Source organism: Podarcis tiliguerta (assembly GCF_965153285.1).
Source record: "Podarcis tiliguerta genome assembly, chromosome: Z".
Lineage (NCBI taxonomy): Eukaryota > Metazoa > Chordata > Lepidosauria > Squamata > Lacertidae > Podarcis > Podarcis tiliguerta.
The window spans coordinates 47,257,062-47,279,112 of NC_139553.1; the positions used below are offsets into that span (position 1 = coordinate 47,257,062).

Consider the following 22,051-nt stretch of genomic DNA (forward strand, 5'->3'; position numbering starts at 1 on the left):
CCTTTGATATGGCCACAAATCAGTAACAATGCACCAGCAATGCATTGTGGAGGTCCTAGATTTAATCCCCAGCATTTCCAGTCAGAAGAATAAGATAGCAGGTATTAGACCCATTCTTTTATGGTCAGCATAGACCACAATGGTCTGATCTGGCATCTATGCCAACATCCATCTATGCTCTGTGTACCTCCCCATTACTCTTGGCACTACACTGCCCCTTTCCCAAATTCCCAAGATGCAAAGGAATTGAGGCAGCAGCATGCTGCAGTGGCTGCAGCCCTGGCAAGAGAGAGATCCATGATTGTTAGTTCCTTGCTCAAACCATGAAGTTCCTCTTGGCTGGGTGGTGGTTCTCTCTCAAAGGGTGAGCCACCATCTCAGCTGCTCACTGCCTACCAAGTTGTGGACTACCACCATCACCTGACTCCTGAACACGAGGCAGGACACAGGAAGGTGTCAGCAGGGACAGTGTGGAAGAGACATTTATTGCCCTAATCTATAAGCCAAGGGTTCACAAACTGTGGTTTGTGGGCCGCCAGTCCATGCATTTCATTCAAGGTAGTCTACGGCGTGGCTTGGGCTGTGTGGTTGAAGATGAGATGACGCACCCATCACATTAAATAACCATATTGATTTTAACTGAATTTTATTTGTATTGTCTAACCCTCAGAAATCTCCCCAGGCTACACCTCTCACTGGCCCTGCTTCACATGCTCAAGTGTTGCTATGGATCATTTGGACGCAGAGGAATGGTGGGAGGCACCAGCTGGGGAACCCCCAAGGGAAGGCTCAGAGCCTTTGGGAGTGGAGGTGGGACGATGAGTGGTCAAAGGGAGAAGACTGGGAGGTTGTGTTCGATGCTGAAGGAGTAACAGGGCTTAGTGAGCAGAACGTCTGTGGCAGAGAGCAGTCCAGAAGCAGAAAAGTGGGAGGTCAAGAGGCAGAAATGAGTCAGGCTGGTGCAGTCATGTGTACCTTCCTGCATGGTGCATGGTGCACCTTCCTGCTGCAACAAGCTCCTCTCCCTGCTGGTCTCCCAGGACAAGGAGAGGCATGAAGTGGGAGGAGCAAAAGCAGGCATGCTAGTGTAGTCTTGGATTGCTTGGGGGGAACCTAGGAGAGGGGACATAGGCAGTTGTGGGAAGGTGGGAACCTTTAGTCTCTGCAACTGCCTCATAGGGGCAAGAGTTACCAAAGAGTTGCTGTGGTCATTAAGCCTGGCATTCCCGAGCAGATTCTGTTTCTTCTAATAAAGCGTTAACTTCATGTACTCTGGGTGATTTATTGTGGGCTTGCTCCTGTCAAGTATTTTTGGAATGTCTCTTTGGCCTCTGATAATGCTTGCCCAGATGGATGGATGTCAATATCCAGCACATTGTACTAAGTTAAGACTTACCATAGCTGCTCCACTCACTTTTGCCTCTGGCATGGTGCCATCAAGAGGTTGCCCAGAAGGGAATACAGCTCTCAGCCTGCTGCCTAATTTCATGTAGGGATTGGGGGTGGGGGGAATGGGCAGCAGGAACAGGGAGAGGAAATGTGTCAACTCCAGTTCTGCTCATTGCTGGTATATACCCCTCCACAGACTACACCCATGGGAATGTAAGCCCTCAATTGGAAAAATATTGCTAACACTCATTCTAATGCCTTTTCCCTGACAGCCTGGATGTCATCTAGATGGGCATCACTTACATTTCATGCGTAACTCTAGGAGGAGGAGCTGGTCCTTATGGTCACCTGAAAATCCACTCCTCACAGTGTGGCAGCACCCACACTTTGGAACTGTCTGTACAATTTTTAGTGACATTTTTGTCCAGATAAGTAGAATGTTGACATGTATTTCAGTCCTGCCTGTTGGCTTTGCCCAATATCAGTAGCCTTCCCATCATCCTCAGGTCACTTGGTTGGGACGTAGGGCAGGGCCTTCTCTACTGTGGCAATAAAGTTGGAGAACTTTCTCCTAGAACAGCCTTCACCAACTTGGTGTCCTCCAGATGTTTTGCATTATAGCAACTGATGGGCCTGTTGGAAGATGTAATCCAAAGTATCTAGGGGGCCTCAGGATGGCGAGCTTCAGTTTGGCTTGACATTTTATTTTTATTTATTTCATAAAATTTATGTAGCACTTGATGGCAAACACACAGACGAAACTCCCTCCAAGCTATTTACAAATTTCACTCACATTTAAGCTGTGGCCATTTTTTTCTGCATTACTGAATTTCTACAGGCTTGACTACAATGTTTGGGGAGGGGGGAATTTTAGGGCCAAAAGGCAGCATACAACTATTTTTAAAAAGGGGGGGGGGGTCCATCATGGTTGTGGTTGCACAACACATGTACCAAGACATTTTTGTGCCTAAGGCAATAAATAGAGAGAGATGGGGAACCTTTGGTCCTCATGTTGTTGGACTCCAGCACAGTAAATGGTCAGGGATGAGGGAAGATGGAATTCAGCAACAGCTGAGCAGCAACAGGCCATTCCCTCACCCTTCAGCCAATACTTCCAATCCCTCTTCAACATCCACCTTTGCCACCAAGTTTTTGGGCACATGCTCCTGATCAATCTATCATACTGTCACCCAGCATCAGTAAGTGTAATTGCACTTTTATCCTGAATAATATTTGAGCAGAATGGTGAAATACATGAGTAAATTATTTGGGCAGGAGCGAGTTTAACTGCCTGACGGTCATCTTCCCAACTGTACTGCTTGTGAGCGAAGATACTTTGTGCTATTTGGGAAAAGATGTCTCTGCTCATCCACCCTCATGCACAGAGACTGAACACTGCAAGGTTCAACATCTGCTCGCAAGTTCTTCTTCTTCTGGTCTCAGGGGCTTGAAGGCAAGAGCTGCTTAAATGAAACAGTGGAAAAGTTCAGTGCAGCTCAGACTGGGAAGCAGATGTAGCTATGACTGCCTCCCTGCCCCTTCCAGCAAATGAAAAGGCTTTCCAATGTGAAAGTCTCTCCTGAAAATGAGTCACTTAAGGTTTCTCTTTTGATGTCCCCCATTCCTTTAGCCTTGCCAACTGACAAAGGATTGGGGGGGGGGGGAGTGATGCCAGTATGGGATCAATGACAGATGGGACTGCCTGTCCTTTTCCCCAGATGCCTGCCCCCTTTCCACCCTCATTTATTTGTTTGTTTGCCAAGTGCGTGAAGTTGAATGCGCACAAGTTACATGTATGTAAGCTATGGGCTTACTGTACTCCTTTTGCAGACTTAGGTAATGCCCAAAGTGGTGAAACTTCTCCTTTATTTAGGGAGTTTTACTTCCAAACTGATAAGTACTCAAGCCACCCAAACACGTACCTTATCCACTTTTTTTTTATAGAAAAAACAATCGCACAAGAGCACACAGCCATAATGAAAATGCAACCAGTCAAAAGTCAGGCTCCTTACTAGGCAGCTGCTGACCATTAATGATAGAAGAACAAAACACACATTTGACTACACAAGGATTATGAAAGAGTTTGCATTTTATACATAGATTATGTACATCAGTTTTGGACACGTGGGTCTTTTTCATGCTGATTCCAATAGAAAACTATTTACAGAAGAAAACTAAAACAGGACTATTTTCAATGAACATACACTTGTTGGAAGCTCTAGCAATAAAGTAGTCCTGGAAAAAAAGCAAGTGTTGGAAGAGTCATGTACAAGAAGATGAATGGGGCGGTGAAGCATCTTACAGAACATGAACACAAAGCAAATTAAAATGCAACACCAAATGGATATCGAAATATATAGATACACACACAGAGGAAAAAAGTATAGTCCCTGACTGCTTCTCACTACTTTGCTGAAGTTGTACTCAGTTTTGCACACATTTACACTTAAGCAGCTATGTTGATTTGGCTAAAGTTGAAGGGAAGATACAAAATAAATGAATACTGACCAAGTAGTAGATTCAATATTTAAAAATAAGCAACCCCGCCCCCCCACCAACCTCGTCCCATTATTTTGTCTTAGTTCTACAGAGTACGCAAGAGTTTGCACTTCTTCCCATTAATCCCATCACAGCCCAACACCCCAGTCTCTTTTGCAGAATGTGTAACACTCACATCTCACACCGTGGTAGCAGCACAAAGTCTGCCATTCTTCCTACAACACTGCATGGGTTTCAGTAACACAAATGAACTCAGTGTTTTGTAGGTTAAAAGTGCCACCACACTGAGAATTTGGTTTGAACAGGAACACATTCATATGGAGAATGTCGTGTATGAAATGGATCTCAGCAAATCCAGTTGCTGCTTCACCTCACCAATTTTTGTAGGTTTGTGACAGTTCATTTTTTACACCCACCCACGCCAAGAAATTAGCAGAGCCTGAATCCCTGGAGATCGCAGGACATTACAAAGTAAGTATTCTATGTACACATGAGTTATTGGGAAGCATCAAATGGAGACTAATTTGTCTGCAAAAGGCAGCCCCAGGAGAATGATTAAACCTATGTTCCATGAATAGAAAAAACAGGTTCGTGTAAGAATTGCTGTGCTTGGTGAATTATAAAGTAGTACAAGAAAATAATGTACAACCTCTCTCCTAAATTAAAACACTACAATTTTGTCAATTTGGCAGCCCGGGTGTGTGTGTGTGTGTGTGTGTTTTACATATCTATAGATTTTGCACATATTTTTAGTCCTTGTTGGAAGACAGAACATCTTTATGTTAGAGTGAAATTTCATAATTTAAAAATTAATAAAAGATCTCAACACCTACAAAAAGACCTTTCCAAATGAAGGAACAATAAATAGGTATAGGCATACCAAATATTTATTTTAATATACTTCAATAAAACCTGTTAATTGCATTTTAATGCAAAACAAATGGGATGGGGAACTTACAGAGCATGTAATGCTCCTAGCCCCATGTACAATAACAAGTATATTTTACAGAAGGTTTTCTGTATACCTGTGTTAAATGCTGGTGGGTGCATCAGAAAACAGACATTGATAAATAATTTATTGTTCACCAATTAGGAGTGGCTTCACAGATACTCTGAATCTAGTTTAATGGCATAATCTAATTATGTCAGCCAGGCCCAAGATTGACAAGTGGGGAGGGAGTGATATTTTAGCAATTCCTAGTGTCCTCCCAATACTAACATTCTTACTTTGAGGAAAGATCAAACTACTTTGACACTGGTTTAAGTATGCAGTAGAACTGTTTCTCAACCCCCAGGTGTTGTTGGACTACAACTCCCATCATCCCTAACCACTGGTCCTGCAAGCCAGGGATGATGGGAATTGTGGTCCAACAACAACTGGGGACCCAAGTTTGAGAAACACTGTAGTAGAAAATGCTCTACCTGTCTCTTAACACTGTTTTTGTATATTCCAATGGCTTACTCTGTAGACCAGGTATGAGAAACCTTTGGGCCTCTTGATAGTGCTGGGCAGAGATTATGGGAGTTGTTGTTCAGCAGCATCCAAAGGACCAAAGGTTCCCAACCTGCAACACCTTTTTCAAGGCAGGATACTAATACTATTATGGAGGTGATTTAACTGTGAGAAACAGCATTCAAGTTTTATTCAGTCACGTGAAAGATGAATTCAAGACTGTGCTTGTTCAAAGATTCTGTCAGTGGAAGTTTTTGTGTTCAGAAGTGCACAATTGTGCATGTTGGAAGCAAGGAGGTTTGCTCTTATTGGGGAAATTGTAAAAATGTCCTTCTTAAAAATAATAATGGCCACACTTACCATTATCTTATTATCTAGACCACAGTGCACTCTGAACCTTTAACGTGCAGAATTTTGCAGATTGCAAACCAAGAGGAATGTCACTAGTTGTGACATACAGCCTGGGTATACAAATCACCATCTGAAGGACGAGGGCTTGGGTTTTATTTATTTGTAATGGAGAACAAAAGAGAATAAACACTTTCAAGAACAAGAGAAAGGATAGGAGTGAGAGGAGGAGGAGGAGTGAGCTGTGACATCTCAAAACAGAATCCACTTTTGCACATTGTGGTGTTTGAGTGCTGCATGGTGGAATGCCTAAAAATCTTGAGGTCTGGGCTCATTCTGCATCCAACTGCACCCAACATCACAACAGCTTTTTCTATTAAACTGTGCTAAGGTGATTTTATATTTCACAAAATCTACAAAAATGATATTTATCTTTTCTTTCTTGTAACAGACTGAAATTAAACCTTAAAAGGTTTTCAAAGCTAACATTAAAAATACAATTATGGGGAAAACTGTGAAAGGAAAGGTCTAATCTACAACAAATCATGCTCTATTTAAAAGCTTCATGAAACAGTTTAGTGTGCTTTTTATTTGGCTCAAGGATGCCATCTAAGGCCTGCCTTAGGCTCACAACACACGCTTGTAGGGAGGAAGAAAAAGCAGCTAGTCACAAAGTTCACTTTGCACATATGTTGTGAAAGCATTCAAGACCCCCTGTACCCCTTTTGCCCCACACTACAAATTTAACCCAGTAACTATTATGTGGTACTGCAGCCAACAGCAATCCAACAGGGAGTTCCTTGGGTAGTGGAGAGTTAAGAACAAAGAAATATGTTTTATCATTTGGACAAGGAAGAAGAATTTAGTTTATTTGAAAATTGCAGACACACAGCTCAAAAATGAGAAAAGAGTCTGGCTTTTTCCATTTAATTAATAAATGTATACAGTCATACCTCATGTTGCGTCTGCTTCAGGTTATGTCTTTTCAAGTTGCGTCCTGTGGCAACCCGGAAGTACTAGAACAGTTACTTCTGGGTTTTGCCGCTTGAGCATGTGCAGAAGTGCTAAATCGTGCTGTGCATGTGTGCAAACGCTGCGCTTCTGGATGTGAACGCTTTGAGTTGCGGACGTGCCTCCAGGACGGATTATGTCCACAACTCGACGCAAAAATCCATACATGACAAAGAACCAGCAATGGGTTGGGACTCTTCCACTGTACAGTGAAGTAATTAAATGAAAGGTTAATTTCAAAGACATGGTAATTTATCTCATTTCTACCATTCACTTCACACTGTAGAGCAAAAGGGGGAAAGTTACGGGAACACCCATTGTGGCACTGATGGATTTGTCTCCAAGGCCTGTAAACAGGGCACAGAATAGCTTCTAAAACGATGGGGAGATACAGATGGACTGATTATAAGAGGTGCAATCTCTTACTAGCCGGGGTGTGTGGTGTCATAATGGACCTGCTGCATGAACTGTGGCTCTAGTACAAAGGGGTAGTGGAGGGGGGTGTACAGGAAAAGAGGAGCTACCATCTTGCCTTATGATGCATGACCATGCATTGCTGCTGCCAGGATGTAGCAATCCCCTTCTTCCTTTTCACCCTGTGCCCAGCAGTTGTTCTTTCCCCCAACTCAACACTTTTGTTACAACAGAAATAGAGGGAAAGGGAGAACAGCAAATAACATGGGGGAACAGGAATCTCTCCTTGCCCCTCACAAGCAAGCAAACAAACAAACAAACAAACAAACAAACAAACCTGATTTGCAGCTTTAGGATTACTGACCACACAGTGCAGAGGGAACAGCTCAATGCCCTGAACCAGCCAGCTGCCCAACGCTTTTGAAAATATTGCAAAATAGAGCTTCTTTAGGGCTCAGTTTCACTACTCCGTAGTAACAGAAGTCAGGAGCAAGATGTAAAGTCCTGACAAGTCACAATATAAACCTGAGATTTATTTATTTGGCAGTTTTACCTCAACATCCTTAACTCATAAGCTTCTGTACGACTCCCATTTAAATCACGCCATATGTCACTGTTAAGTGTCAGACAATGAAAATAATTTAAAGAAAGTGGCATCCATTGTCCAACAATACATTGAAAAAATGATTAAGTATCAAATTAAATAGGATAAATAAAAGCATATTTACAATTTTTTTCTTTAGAAAACCAAACCTAATAAATTCAAACTGTGCAAACTGAAGAACATCCAACACTCAGATGTTAGTCCTTTAAACTTTACGTTACCAATCTTACAAAAACCTAATATTCAAAAATACACATTGCATCTATTGAGACACAAAGAAATTGCAAAGAAGTTTAAGACTAGTAAAAGAGTTATCACAGGCACTTCACATGTAAACAATCTACAGTACAACTGAAAAAAAATATTTTGGCACCAACCTAGAATACTGAAAAACCCACATAAAACTTGTCCTTTATACTGTATCTTATTCTGCCATCATCATCATCAATATCATCAATATCAACATCATCATCATCATCCGCCCAACTAAAATACGGGAGATGGTACAACAGCAAGAAGTGCAAGAAATTAGGGACACAATTTTCTGGAAACTGGGAAAAAATGCATCACATGGTTTATCATCCAGATTTCTCACACCATGCTGCAGTGATTCTTTTGTTGTTGTTGAAAAAAATGTACATAAAATAATTTTAGACTTCTTTTAATGGAAATGTGATTAAGAGCTGCTATGCATGTTATATTTTTAGCGTGGCCCTATAATGCACACACTAAAACCATAATATATGCAAGACAGCATTGCACATTTTTCAAAATGCATCCATGACAAAGAACCAGCAACGGGTTGGGACTCTTTGCCATATAAAAATCTCCAAAGCTCTATGTTTCTTGCTCATTATAAAACGTGTGCAGCAAACCTAGGAGACAGCCTAACACAGTGTAGCATAAAATAGGAAAAATAATGAAATATTAATAAGAGAACTCAGAATGTGTACTACCTTGAAAAAGAGATTTTGATAATCTCAAAATCCCTTATGGCTCTGGATTAAGCAAGCAAGCAGTACAATTCTTTACCATACTGGAAAACTGTCAGTTTAACATAAACATATGTTTAAAGTAAGGCGCGGTCTACAGGTGAAACTCAAAAAATTAGAATATCTCAGTAATTCAACTTAAAAGGTGAAACTAATATATGAGATAGACTCATGACATGCAAAGCGAGATAATGTCAAGCCTTTATTTGTTATAATTGTGATGATTACGGCGTACAGCTGATGAAAACCCCTAAATTAACAATGTCAGAAAATTAGAATATTAAATGAAATCAGCAAAACAAGGATTGCAAATAGAGCAATATTGCACCTCTGAGAAGTAGAAGCATGCATATGTACTCAGTACTTGGTTTGGGCCCCTTTTGCATCAATTACTGCCTCAATGCGGCGTGGCATGGATGCTATCAGCCTGTGGCACGGCTGAGGTGTTATGGAAGACCAGGAAGCTTCAATAGCAGCCTTCAGCTCTTCTGCATTGCTCGGCCTCATGTCTCTCATCTTTCTCTTGGCAATGCCCCATAGATTCTCTATGGGGTTCAGGTCAGGCAAGTTTGCTGGCCAATCAAGCACAGTAATCCCATGGGCACTGAACCAGGTTTTGGTACTTTTGGCAGTGTGGGCAGGTGCCAAGACCTGCTGGAAAATGAAGTCAGTATCCCCATAAAGCTCGTTTGTGGAAGGAAGCATGAAGTGCTCCAAAATCTCCTGGTAGACAGCTGCGTTGACCCTGGACTTAATGAAGCACAGTGGACCAACACTAGCTGATGACAGGGCTCCCCAAATCAACACAGACTGTGGAAACTTCACACTGGACTTCAAGCATCTGGCATTGTGTGCCTCCCCATTCCTCCAGACTCTGGGTCCTTGGTTTCCAAATGAGATGCAAAAGTTGTTCTCATCAGAAAAGAGGACTTGGGACCACTGAGCAACAGATCAGTTCTTTTTTTTTTTTTTAAGCCCAGGTAAGACGCTTCTGACGTTGTTTCTTGTTCAGGAGCGGCTTGACAAGAGGAATACGACATTTGAAGCCCATCTCCAGGATCCATCTGTGTGTGGTGGCTCTTGATGCACTAACTCCAGCCTCAGTCCACTCCTTGTGAAAGTCCCCAACACGTTTGAATGGTCTTTTCCTGACAATCCTCTCCAGGTTGTGGTCATCCCTGCTGCTTGTGCACCTTTTTCTTCCACACTTTCCCCTTCCGCATAACTTTCCATTAATGTGCTTCAATACATCACTTTGGGAACATCCAATTTCTTCTGCAATTACCTTTTGAAGCTTTCCTCCTTATGGAGAGTCTCAATGATGGCTTTCTGCACAACTGTCAGGTCAGCAGCCTTCCCCATGATTGTGCTTCCTACTGAACCAGACTGAGAGACCATTTAAAGGCTCAGGAACCCATTGCAGGTGCTATGGATTGAATAGCTACTGCACCTTTTCACAATATTTAATTTCTGTTAATTTGGGGTTTTCATCAGCTGTACACCATAATCATCACAATTATAACAAATAAAGGCTTGACATTATCTCACTTTGCATGTCATGAGTCTATCTCATATATTAGTTTCACCTTTTAAGTTGAATTACTGAAACAAATGAACTTTTCCACAATATTCCAATTTTTCGAGTTTCACCTGTACAATATCTGGCCTGCAATCACTTCTGATGGCTTAGGGTGTTCCTCTGAAGGAAGCTGAACTGGAATCAATCCACATTAGCACACATCATGGCAACAAGTTGGTTCTCTGAGTGTCCTGTTACAGGCAAGAAAGCTGTGACGCTTTAGATGAAGGTATTTCAAGAAGAGCTTGAACAGTAACTCCAACTTTCACAAGGCCCCTTTCTTCCAAAATGTGATGGGGCAGGCAAAGTCTTTCCTAGGAAAGAAAATGACTTTTCAGTATGGTTTGTTGCTGTTAATGCCCACACAGACATCCTAACTTTCCAGAATAGCAATTTACTGAAATGTCCTACTTCCTCAGGGATTGGGAACCTCTGGTCCACACCCAGATACAGCCCATGGAGGCTTCCCTTCCAGCCCTTCCTCCTACTGGAACAAGTTAAAGACATTCCTCCTCTCCCTCCCACAATTGTTCATACTTTGAAGAAAGGCCTGCCCCCAGCAGTTGTTGAACTACAACTCCCATCATCCCTAGCTTGCAGGACCAGTGGTCAGGGATGATGGGAGTTGTAGTCCAACAACAGTTGAGACCCACGTTTGAGGAACATTGGACTAATGTATCTTGCATGAATCTGTTTTATTAATACGTTTTCCCAGCTTATACTAATCAACAGCAAATTCTTCATCATTTGAACAGGTCGTCACCCCCAAACCTATAAAGCCACACTATTGCTGAGGTTTGCTCAAGTGAGATGGGGAAACCTGTGGCCCTCCAAATGATACTGGACTCCCAATTCCTAACAGTCTCAGGCAAAATGACCAGTGGCCCAGGTTCACCCCCTGGCATTTCCAGATAGGGTTGGAAGACTTCAGTGTGAAATCCTGGAGAGCCATTGCCAATCAGTAAAGTACGTACTGAGCTATATGGACCACTGGTCAGAGTCCTGGGAAGGCAGATTTTGGAAAAGGGATGACAACATCCCTTTCCCAAAAGATCTAGCAAAAGCTAACCTGATCTGGTTGGTCAATCAGAAAATCATTTCAGCATTTTTACCTGTGGGACACCTAGTTTTTTGCAAGCATCAAGGAAGTTTTCAACATTTCTTCGGCACTTTGCCATACTGAGTTTAGGCTGTTAAGAGGGAGATACAGCTGTCATTATTCATATTTTTGCAAAGAACTTGAAGATTTACATTACAAATATACAACAGCAGAAGCTCTGATCACTTAAAACAGTGGTCTTCAACCAGTGTGCAGCAGCACCCTGGAGTACCTTGAATGATGGTCAGGGGTGCTGTGGGCAACACTGGTCTCTGTCCCTCTTTCCTTCCCTCCCTTCTCTGATGCCCTCTTGTGTCTCTGCCTACCAAAGGCTTGCACAGCTTTTTACTGCAGCAGCCCTGGCTATAAGCTCTGCAGGCAAACTCTGGGAGGCACCTCTCTTTGGGGCGGGGGGGGGGCACCGACTCAGAGACCAGGGACGGCAGCAGTGGCTGCTCAGAGGGCTGCCAGCTCTGCAGGCAAGGAGTGGTGTAAGTGGGCTCCTGAGCCTGACAGGGGAGCCACAGAAAGAATGTAGTTGGTCAAGGGAGCCATGGACTCAAAAAGGTTGAAAACATCTGTCTTAAATTATCACTTAAAGCAACTGATCTTAACGCACAAGGTTATAAGGAGGCTTACATAAATGCATTGTGAAGGGATGTAAAAAAAGGGAATGGCCATGTCTGTTTTGAGAATAGATGGTTTACTCACCACAGCTGGTGATGGGACATGAATACTGGCAACAGATCGAGGTCTTATATGATTGGCTAAATGGCACAGAACCACCCCATCCATTAATGCTGCTCCAATGTCATCTGGCAAACTGACCTTCAATCGCGACTCTAGATTCTAGGAAAATAAGAGAGTACAATAAGGATAATGCTCATTTCAAGGCCACTTTAAAAGAAGCCAGGTTTCATATTTTCTGTGTGTATTATTTAACTAAACACATTCAAATGACATGAACGTTAACTCTGCAAACCAAGGAATTCATTTCAGACAGAATAAAATTACATTGCGCAGCTGCTTTATTTGTTCTCTCTCTTCCCTTAAGTGCTCCATTTTCCTCCTCATTGTGAATCCGGGGTCTGTGGCACTGTAGTCCTGGCGAGAGCGGCCAAAAGCTGCAAATGGAACGAGGAAAATCTGAGGAGGTTTTGTTTCCTTAACTGCACTGTTCACAAGAGTCACTACCAGCAAGACAAAAAGCCACCGATATTAAAACTAATCTCAGTAAAACGTTCCTGTACCACTTGATGACTTGAATCAGAAAATAGCTTTCTGTTGGATACCTGGATGAAGAACACTCTGGATTTATGCAAATCAACAGAAATCAAGCATATACAATTCCAGTTGTGTAAATGGATTCTGACTTGGGCTCAAACAAGCATATAAACTACTTTGTCCCAAGAGAGATCATTACTCCATCTGGCCCAGGACTAGCTACTTCAAAAATAGCTCTCCAAGATCTCACAGTGGGGCTTGGAAATATGTCTGCCTGGGAGCCATTTTACTAGTGAAGGAGGAGATTGCAAAGCAAGGGCTCTGCAACACCAAGGCTCAACTCACATCTAGCCCCCCCCCCATCCACTCATCCAGAGGTCCCAGTCTATATTTTTTTGGGGGGGGGGCTGCTTTGGTTCAGGGTGGTGCCCAACTAAGTCAGGCTTAAAAGCAGACTCAGGGACATCAAGCCACAGCAACTAATTTTAATGGGTCAACTGAGCTAGATACAACCAAATAACCTTTGCTAGTTTTGTTCAATCTGCATATGACTATTCACATCCTCCCTAACCACCTCTGTATGATTCTCTGCTGAAAAATCGCCTTCTATTGTGACTATTTGATTCTCCTACAGCAGTTTGTGAAGGACTTCTCATGCAATTTCAGCATATGTGAAAATATATGGATTATATATCCCAGCTTCTAAGAAACCCACAGCAAGACTGATAAGAGCAATTCTATCCTTTTGCCACCTCCAAAATAACCTATTTTCCATGCATCCCTTAGATGTTCAGTATGTGTGGAATGGTGCCTACCTGATCTGGGCTTCAGTCCAAAAGGACCATGAGAATTGCCATCGGCCCTTTCATAATCCTAGGGGTGGGGGGAGAAGGGGGATGTCAGAAGGCCCCAAAACATAACTAAAGTCACACAGAAGATTGTTTTCATGTGGCAAGTACATAGTCTTCCTTGACAGAAAGGGGGAAATGTTTTAATTTTTTTAAAATTCAGCTCAATTATAATACTGTATTTGGGGAGATGCTACACCAAGATTGCTCACTCCTTTCTCTCTCCTCTGTTGCCAGGGGAAGCCCCAAGGAAATGAACTTATACAGGAGAATCTTTTCTTTGGAACACAGGCAACACTTAAAACATGAATTCACCAATAATTCATTCAATTATTATTAATTTTTGGTCATGAAAATGGGATATACCTTAAGCAGTTAGAAGCTTACTTTTCTGTGTTTTTCTGACATACATTGTAGCTACTGTATAATATACTCCAGATAATTCTTCAAAAGAACTGTCTTTGTACAGTATTCTCTAATTTAGCAAAGAACGGCATATTTCATGTGAGTTCCATGCAGCGGTGTAACAGGTAGTGAAAAACACACTGACACAAACAGACTTGTACCTCAGATGACACAGGAGACTGTGGGGACACATTAGTATTATCACTGTCTTGCTAAAAAGAAACCAAAAAGATGGAATTATAAAATGAAAGATATGTTTTTAAATAAAAAATTGCATGATTATGAACATGTATGATATACAAGTATTCTTACACATAGATGTATGATTAAACATGTGTATGCACACCAAAATAACAGCAACAACTAAGACATGGCTGCTCAGCAGTTTCACAATGAAGGATTTGGAAAGTTTCTGAACCTTGGTCCTTCTGCAAGCGGAACAGTGTGCCATGTTTAATACTGCATTTATGGTGCTGAACTCAGGAAACTGCCTGCTGGAGAGTTCAAACTGGATGCCATGGCCAGCTGGAGAAATCAAAGAACTAAGCACAAAGCTAACAATGGGAAGCCCTAGTATTCACTGGGGAGTGTGGTCAACATCTACATTAAATGGTCATTACATTGTCATTAAATGGTCAGATATAGAAGTCTGTATGAGCTTTTTTTGTATGAGCTTTTCTAAAAAATGATATCTGGTTTCTTAATCTTTCTAAATTCCCACTGCAGTTTGCCCCTGAGGCACCCACCAACCCCCTTAAGTTGAAGAACACAGCCTATCTGGCGAAAAAACTTTTTAAGTGATTAAAATCTAGGTGTTATTTGGGAAGCTTCAACAGTATAAAGACAGAGGGGAGTTGGGACACACACACACACACACACACACACACACACACGATTCAGCTGCACTAGGAATTCTGCCAGTGAACTTCTAAGTAGAAACTATGACCTGGACACTTCTGCATTCAGGCAATGACTGGGTTCAACACATTTTCCCATTCCATCACATTTTGCCCAATTTGAGTTAACATTTCAGTCAAAGACCCGAAGCAAAACAATTCCTGCAGCACATGTGTTTGGTTGCCTTGCTTTCCTCTCCTTTTTACCCCCTTTTAAAACCACTTTGTCACAGAATTTTTTAAAATCAAGGTTTTGAGAAAACCAAAGATCCCACTGGTCCCTGCATTCCAGAATACCCCCTCTTTCAAAACAACAAAGCTGATTCAAATAAAAACTGCTAGAAATGAAAAGTGTGCACCTTACCCCATTTGCTGCCTAATACAGACAGCACCTAAAAAATTAACATTACCAGCATGCACTGCCACTGTTAATCACCTAGTGGAGATGGCAGTGACAATGAGAGAAGCAATAAGGGAAAAAAGTGGGGGAGACCCTAAACTCCATGTGAAGTTCAAGGAACTGAGCCTCAACAGTTTAGAAGCTCATGTTGACAGACACCATGGAAACAAAGCATCAAGGTACCCTACACTGGACAGGATGAATTCCATCTTTACAAGCAGCATCGGCTTCCCAGAGGTTCAGAAGTTTTGTACATGAGCCTAAAGTAAGGTTTCCGCTGATATTACAGCCAACTGGATCAGCACAAGTTCCAATTCCTTATGTAGTTGGCTCCTTATCACAGTGCTAACTCACCTCATCATTTTCGTTGCCACTTGAACTCTTCCGGGAAGACTTGTACTGAAAGGCAAAGAGTTTGTTTTAAACAGCTATTTATAGCATATCATTTATGTTATGTTGCCAGAATCCACTCCTTAGCTGTGCTGCTGCCTTCTGGACCTGTGGCCACAGTTCATGCCTTTTCATGCTGTCCACAATGTCAAAAGTCTCATGGGCATTTTAGGGTGGCAACTGACAATTCTTGTGTTTGAGTGGGCTGAATCCTGCCCACGGGTTAATGATCCCCAGCTTAAATTTTCAAGTACAACAAAACATATTGCATGTTCTAAGCAAAAAGAAATTGAAGGACATATATTTTACTTCCTTCCATATTGCAAAGCCACAGCATGGTATGTGTTTCTTCTCCGCGATGTACTCAAAACTGGATTTTGAGGAAGCTAGTTTAGCAACTGCATTTCTGTAAAATTACTATTTCCGGAACAAAACTGTTTAAGGGTTTGGTGGGGAACTTGTGGTCTTCCAGGTGTTGCTGGACTACAACTCCCATTATCCCTAATATTTTCAATATTGTGATATATCAACATCATGATATATAAATGGAAACTGCTACTACTTAAAGGTCTTAAACTGATAACTGATGATATTATCAATCACCTCATGGTGACTTTCAACAGCAGGAAAGCGAAAATGCATCCCAACAGGACTTTTGGTTTTGGGCTTGGTTACCAAATGGTGGTATTCAGGACAATCCAAAGTATGGCAATGAGTCATAGTGCATTCAAATAATCTGAGACTGTCAAACTGCCAGCAGGCCTGCTAGGAGACACAAGCGGCAGCAGCCTGAGGATGGCAGAATCAACAATGTTTGGGGGGGGGGCAGAAGCAGTGGCAGCCTGCAAGGCCTTGTGGTGGTGATGGCAGTAGTGGTGGCAGCCTGCAAGGCCTTGCAGCAGTGGCAAAGGCGGTGATGGCCTGTAAGGCCTTGTCATGGTGGTCACAGCCCCCTTTTTAGAACCTTACTTCGAAGCTGCATGGATTGGGGAGGGGGAGAATTCTGAAGCGGCTATGTGATCATTTTAACCGCAAATATCAATCAAATACCGATTTAAAATATAGTTTGCTTTGAAGTGTGACACTGTATTGTGCTTGTCTTACTGTACATCCCGGAATTTTTAAGCGTCATGAGTGAAACATCTGACAAAGTCAGCTTCATAATGGAAGACATTCTATATTTCAATCCAACTTGAAGCTTCGCACAGAAACCTCAGTTATTCCCACTGGATTCCAAGGGAAAGTCTTCTATCCTCAGAAGGCAGGCAGTGCCCTCTGGTGGTGAACTCTTACTTTCAAATTTAAACTGTGTTTCTGGTTCTAGAGTTCAACACAAAGTCAAAGGGAAATGCCAGCAAGTTGAAAGATTTGGGAAATCTTAACAGCAGAAGTAATTTTCTCCATCCTGCCATCAGTATAAATTTTATTTATTTTAGATAGCCTGGAAGAAAGACAAGTGCTTGGAGTCTCGTACCAATATGGGAATACAGCTGAAGAGTATGGTTAAGCAGACATTCTAAAATACCTAGTCCAGTATAAAAGGCAAGGCATTGCTCCAACAGCTAATGTCATTGCTATGCCTCATTTTGTAATGGAAATAATTAAAGACATAGACATGGATGTGGTTGCAGGTTAGTACAAACAGCAAATACTGGATACTTCCTGAAAAGGACTAGGCACATTTATAGAGAAGATTTGCTGATAATTATAACAGCCTTGCAAATATGCACAGAGAAGTTACTAGATTGCTGGGAGAGGAAGGATGTGAGGAGGCAGGCAAAGCTATAGCCTTTCCGATGTAGCAAGAGCATTTTATTGCAGTGTAATACTGAAATCACTACACCCTAGAGCATAATCCTGCTCAAACTCTTTTGGCACGCTTTCAGCCTCTTCTCTTCTTCTTCTCTTCCATAATTTGCATCAGCTTTTAAAAAAGAGAGTTTGATATCAACCACTGTCTGAGGTTCAAATAAGTCAAATTAGGCTTTTGTTCTATGCTTTGAATGGACTAAGATGGAAGCTGACACTGAAGTAGCACTGAACTTCAGCTGTTTTTAAAAGGAGTAGTTTTTGTATTTAGATTGCGTGCATGTGAGAAATTGGCTATTTAGGAACTCTTTGTGTGAAGAGTTGCAATCTCTTTAAATTATACCAAATTTAAAGTGAGAGGATGGAATCTGGGGGAAGAATTTTTGTTCACTGAATGGATTTTCTTCCAGCATACTCAATTTGTACAAAGTAATGTCAATCACACAGCATTTAGCTATTTTGCTTTTCAGCACTTCCTGTAACAACCATGCAAAAATGCTCTTTATTTTCATTTTATTCAGTAAGGAAATCAAGGGTCTCAGTGGATCTAGGCTTTTGACCTCAGTCTGCAAGTACAGCTAGACACAACAGATATTTTCCTTGTATATCTTCCAAATGCTTACTGACTTAAAACAGAAAAGCTAGGAAAACACTAATTCACGGTAAAGCAACCCTCACAGGCTAAACATGCAACATGAAATAATGCACAAAACCAACTAGTATTTGACACCTTGAGCTGTCATTCAACAACAACATGCTGTTGAGGGGGGAAGTTCTATTTCAGTTGTCCCTTGCCAAAAAGTATGGCCAGGGTGATACCTTAACCTAGGCTTTCCTTTTTTATATATAATAAATCTTAATTTTTGTAGAGCTACTCAGGCCGCTAATCAGATTAAGCATCAAATTTGCCACCATAAAGGAACAACATACCTTGAAATATTCTTTTCTGATTTGCTTGCTCCGCCTCCTCTCCTCATTTTGCCAGATAACTGGCTGCATGTCCGGCCAGTGTTGCTCATCTGGGTGGTCTTTCCGATCCTCCAGTGACTGATGGGAGAAATAAGTAGCTTCGTAAGACAAGAAATTCCACTCTGACCTTCCAGCAAGCAGTTCAGATTAAATTATGTACCGTATTTTTCGCTCGATAACACGCACCTGACCATAACACGCACATAGTTTTTAGAGGAGGAAAACAAGGAAAAAAAATTCTGAATGAAACAGTGGATGTACCATTTTTGTGCTTCATGCTGTGGCCACAGACATGTGATTTGACGCTGAGTTTGGGGTAGCCCAATGCAAAAATCTTGAGAATCCATGTGGATCTGTGCTTTGTAACTACGTTTTTGCACCACTGTGGCCCCAGGCAACAGTGGGTGCGTGATTTTTTTGGTGCAGGCTGTAGCCATGGACATGCTATGTGATCTGATGGTGAATTTGAGGTGACCCAATGCAAAGATCCTGAGGATCCATTTGGATCCGTGCTTTGTAACCACGTTTTAGGTGGGGAGGGAAGGAAAAACACAGAAGGGACAAGTAGCATGAGAGGGGTGTGCGGAGAAGCAGCTGGCTAACAATGCAGGAGAGGGGTTTAACGGGAAGGAGGAAAGGAAGGCAAAATTACACCCCAACCACCCAAGCCAACCGTCTTTCTCTCTCTCTCCCACCTGCATGTTTTCCGGCTGCCTGCGAGTCCCTAGAATGCTGGACGCAGCAGCACCAGAGCACGGAGAGGAGGAGGTGGTGGCTGTCGGCTGCGCTCCTAGCCGACGGAACTGAGCCGGGTGGGCTGGAGCCTGCGTGCAGTGTGACTAGGAAGGAATTAGAAGGAAGGACACGATCCTTTCCTTTCCCCTCTGCTTGCCAGGAGGGAAGGGATTTCCCTGCTCTTTGTTGCGTTTGAGCAAACACAGCAACCGAAAACAGAAGAGGGTGGGCAGTAAGACCCTGAGGCAGAATGCAGGAAAGCAGCAACCTCCTCTCTTTAGCCTTACCTCCTCCGCGCGATCTGATTTTTGCCCCTGTACTCGGGCCAGTCGGCTCTAGGGACCACACATTCGCTCAATAACACGCACAGACATTTCCCCTTACTTTTTAGGAGAAAAAATGTGAGTGTTATAGAGAGAAAAATACGGTATATCCTGGTCCTCAGAGTAGTCTGCTGGAACCACCCCCAATGAAAAAATAAGTAGGGGCTCCCCAAACCAGGGATGTGGAACCTTTTTCACAGTCAAAGGTCACATTTTTTCATGGGCCGCCTTCAAGTGGCTAAGTGCCAGTAGGGTTTGGGGCAACAGATGCATAATAGGCTACAGGTCAGTCATGCAAAAGTCAGAGGTTCCTACACAGGCTTGGAGGGTCACATATGGTCCCTGATCTCGAGGATCCCCACTCCTGTCCTAAACAAAGAGCTCTGAAAATCAGAGAAGAGTTTACTGGCTGCACAGCTAGATTCACCCCTCATTACTTCTTACTGAGGGCATTGTAAACTTGCTGATCAGAACAATGAAGATGTTCCTACTTCCAGTCAAGAAACTGAATTACATTTGGTACCAACTTTTTTGTTTAAGATAACAGTACCGTGTGTAATAAGTTACTGAGAGGAAAGTAGACGGGTAGAGTAAGAAAATGACTATTAAAATATTATAGTGGCCACTAATTTTCCCATTTAGTCTAAATTATTGTCATTATGTTTCCATTTTAGTAGCCTTGCAGTTGGGTACAGGACATACAAGAGAATGTAGTAAAAATACCCAAAGACTGATACACACAACTACCTCATTCAGGCACAGCACTAAACTATGCTTTATACTAAAATTTTGTATTACATGAATGAACCTGAGTGACCCTGAGGTTAACATATTCCATTACCTATCAACTCTTTTGATGTGGCCATTCTGCTTCCATTTTTAATTAACCAGAGTTTAGCATTATATCTGAATATGGACAAACTGTGATTAAACTGCGGGATACTCAAACAAGCCAGTTTCAAATTCTGGTTCATGAAGCTGGCTTGTTTCAATAAACCGCTACACTTGATCTTAGCCAGAAGGCTGAGAAGTGATAAATGGTCATAAGATTAACCACATTATGCTATGGGGATTATGCTAAATTGTGTTTAGCTGAACACATGTGTGAAAGCTTTCTATCTCCTCATGGCTAAATAATGCCAACCAGGTTGCCGCATGTAGTTATGAACTTCCATGTTTCTGGAATAAGCAAGCCATTCATGTGTATGACTCATGCCTCAAGTATCTGAAAGACTGCTTCCTTCCCCACACTCTCCTGGGTGCCAAGATCAGCAAAAGGGGCCCTCTTGATAGTTCCTATGCCCTCAGAGGCTTGGGTAGGCCCAGGATAGGGCATTATCTGTGATGTCCCCTAAACTGCAGAGCTCCTTCCCAGCAGAGGTGTGTCTGACACATTCATTATACAGTTTCCGAGGAATACTGAAGTCGCACTTCTTTACCCTGTATTCTATTAAAATTTATAGCCAAATAACCAGAAAAAGGAGTGTTTAGAGTCCCAATCAGGTGTCATCTTGTTTTGACACAATTTTCGCTACTAGTGTATGTGCTGGAAGCCACCCAGAGTGGCTGGGGCAACCCAGTCACATGGACAGAGTACAAATAAATTATTATTATTATTAATCATCACCTCCTGCGCTGGGACCTTAAGGTAAAGTGTGGGTTGATAATGGTGATGGTAATAATAATAATAATAGCAGCAATTCCTCATGCGTCTGTTTCACTACACCATGGAAGAGAAAGTTCTTCATTAATGGGGGAAAATGGCCTGATACATTTGTCAAGGCAGTTTATCAAAAGGTTTGCACCTGGAAAAAGCAGGTTAAAAGTGCAGTAATTTAAAGATCAGCACTTCTGGGAGAAAACAATCTTTTTGTATTCCATTTTTGTTACATTTGTGTCAATGGCTAGAACTGTCAACTACCCTCCAGAGTCTGTATAGTACATTTGGCTAGTTTACCACCATACATGACCATGGCCATGAAATCAAGCCAGTCAAGAAAGTAGGAGCAAAACTATCACAGCTGCGCAGACAGTATTTTGGATGCTTATGTATCTCTGCATTACCTGCCAACTGTATGGGGATGATGGAGAATTTGCTTCATCTGCTGAAAGGCTAGATGAAAACACACACATAGTTTGTTAGAATGGATTTTTTCATCTTTTACACTGAGCCAAGTCAAGCAACTTACAATCATATACATATAAGCAAAAAAGAGTCTTGTATCAAAATGACCTAGACATACATTTTAAAAAAAGGGAGGGAGTGAAATCATTCTTATGGGCTATGTAGAAGTGGGTAATCACACTCAGAAAGCTTGTTTACTAAGGAATAAACCAATCTAGAAAATCACCATGTTCTTACTGTTCACAGCTGAGAAATCTTATAATAACTATACTCAATGAGAGTCTCCATTAAGGAATTCAGGTAACATACTCTGGAAGAAAGAATTTAAAGAGGGTTTTTCATATCATGACTTGTCTTTTGGACGTCTATCTTGTGGAAGTGTATTCTTGTCACAATAATGAAGTGTTAATTTTAATGATTAATCAGCTCTGCTACATATCTTTGAAAACTTAACACCAGAACAAATTGTTTTCTCAAGTACTCAGAAATTTAAAAAAAGGCTTTCTGGACAGTTGTTTAAATACATTAAGAGATCAGGA

General features: G+C 41.9%; 1 protein-coding gene across 8 annotated transcripts in view; it reads right to left on the reverse strand.

Annotated features, from left to right (window-relative positions):
* Window positions 1–3,458: 3,458 nt before the first annotated feature.
* Window positions 3,459–22,051, reverse strand: part of LRCH2 (leucine rich repeats and calponin homology domain containing 2) — a 57,428-nt gene continuing 38,835 nt past the window's right edge. For 2 of the 8 annotated variants that reach the window (XM_083422590.1, XM_083422593.1), the window contains 9 exons: window positions 21,452–21,500; window positions 18,291–18,407; window positions 15,516–15,560; window positions 14,021–14,077; window positions 13,428–13,485; window positions 12,403–12,512; window positions 12,100–12,237; window positions 11,402–11,479; window positions 3,459–10,603 (listed from right to left, as the gene is read on the reverse strand). In XM_083422590.1, the coding sequence (XP_083278716.1) occupies window positions 10,484–10,603; window positions 11,402–11,479; window positions 12,100–12,237; window positions 12,403–12,512; window positions 13,428–13,485; window positions 14,021–14,077; window positions 15,516–15,560; window positions 18,291–18,407; window positions 21,452–21,500 (772 nt within the window). In that variant the 3' untranslated portion in view covers window positions 3,459–10,483. The remainder of the gene's footprint in view (window positions 10,604–11,401; window positions 11,480–12,099; window positions 12,238–12,402; window positions 12,513–13,427; window positions 13,486–14,020; window positions 14,078–15,515; window positions 15,561–18,290; window positions 18,408–21,451; window positions 21,501–22,051) is intronic. The other 6 variants (XM_083422591.1, XM_083422594.1, XM_083422592.1 and 3 more) reach the window with 4 other exon arrangements.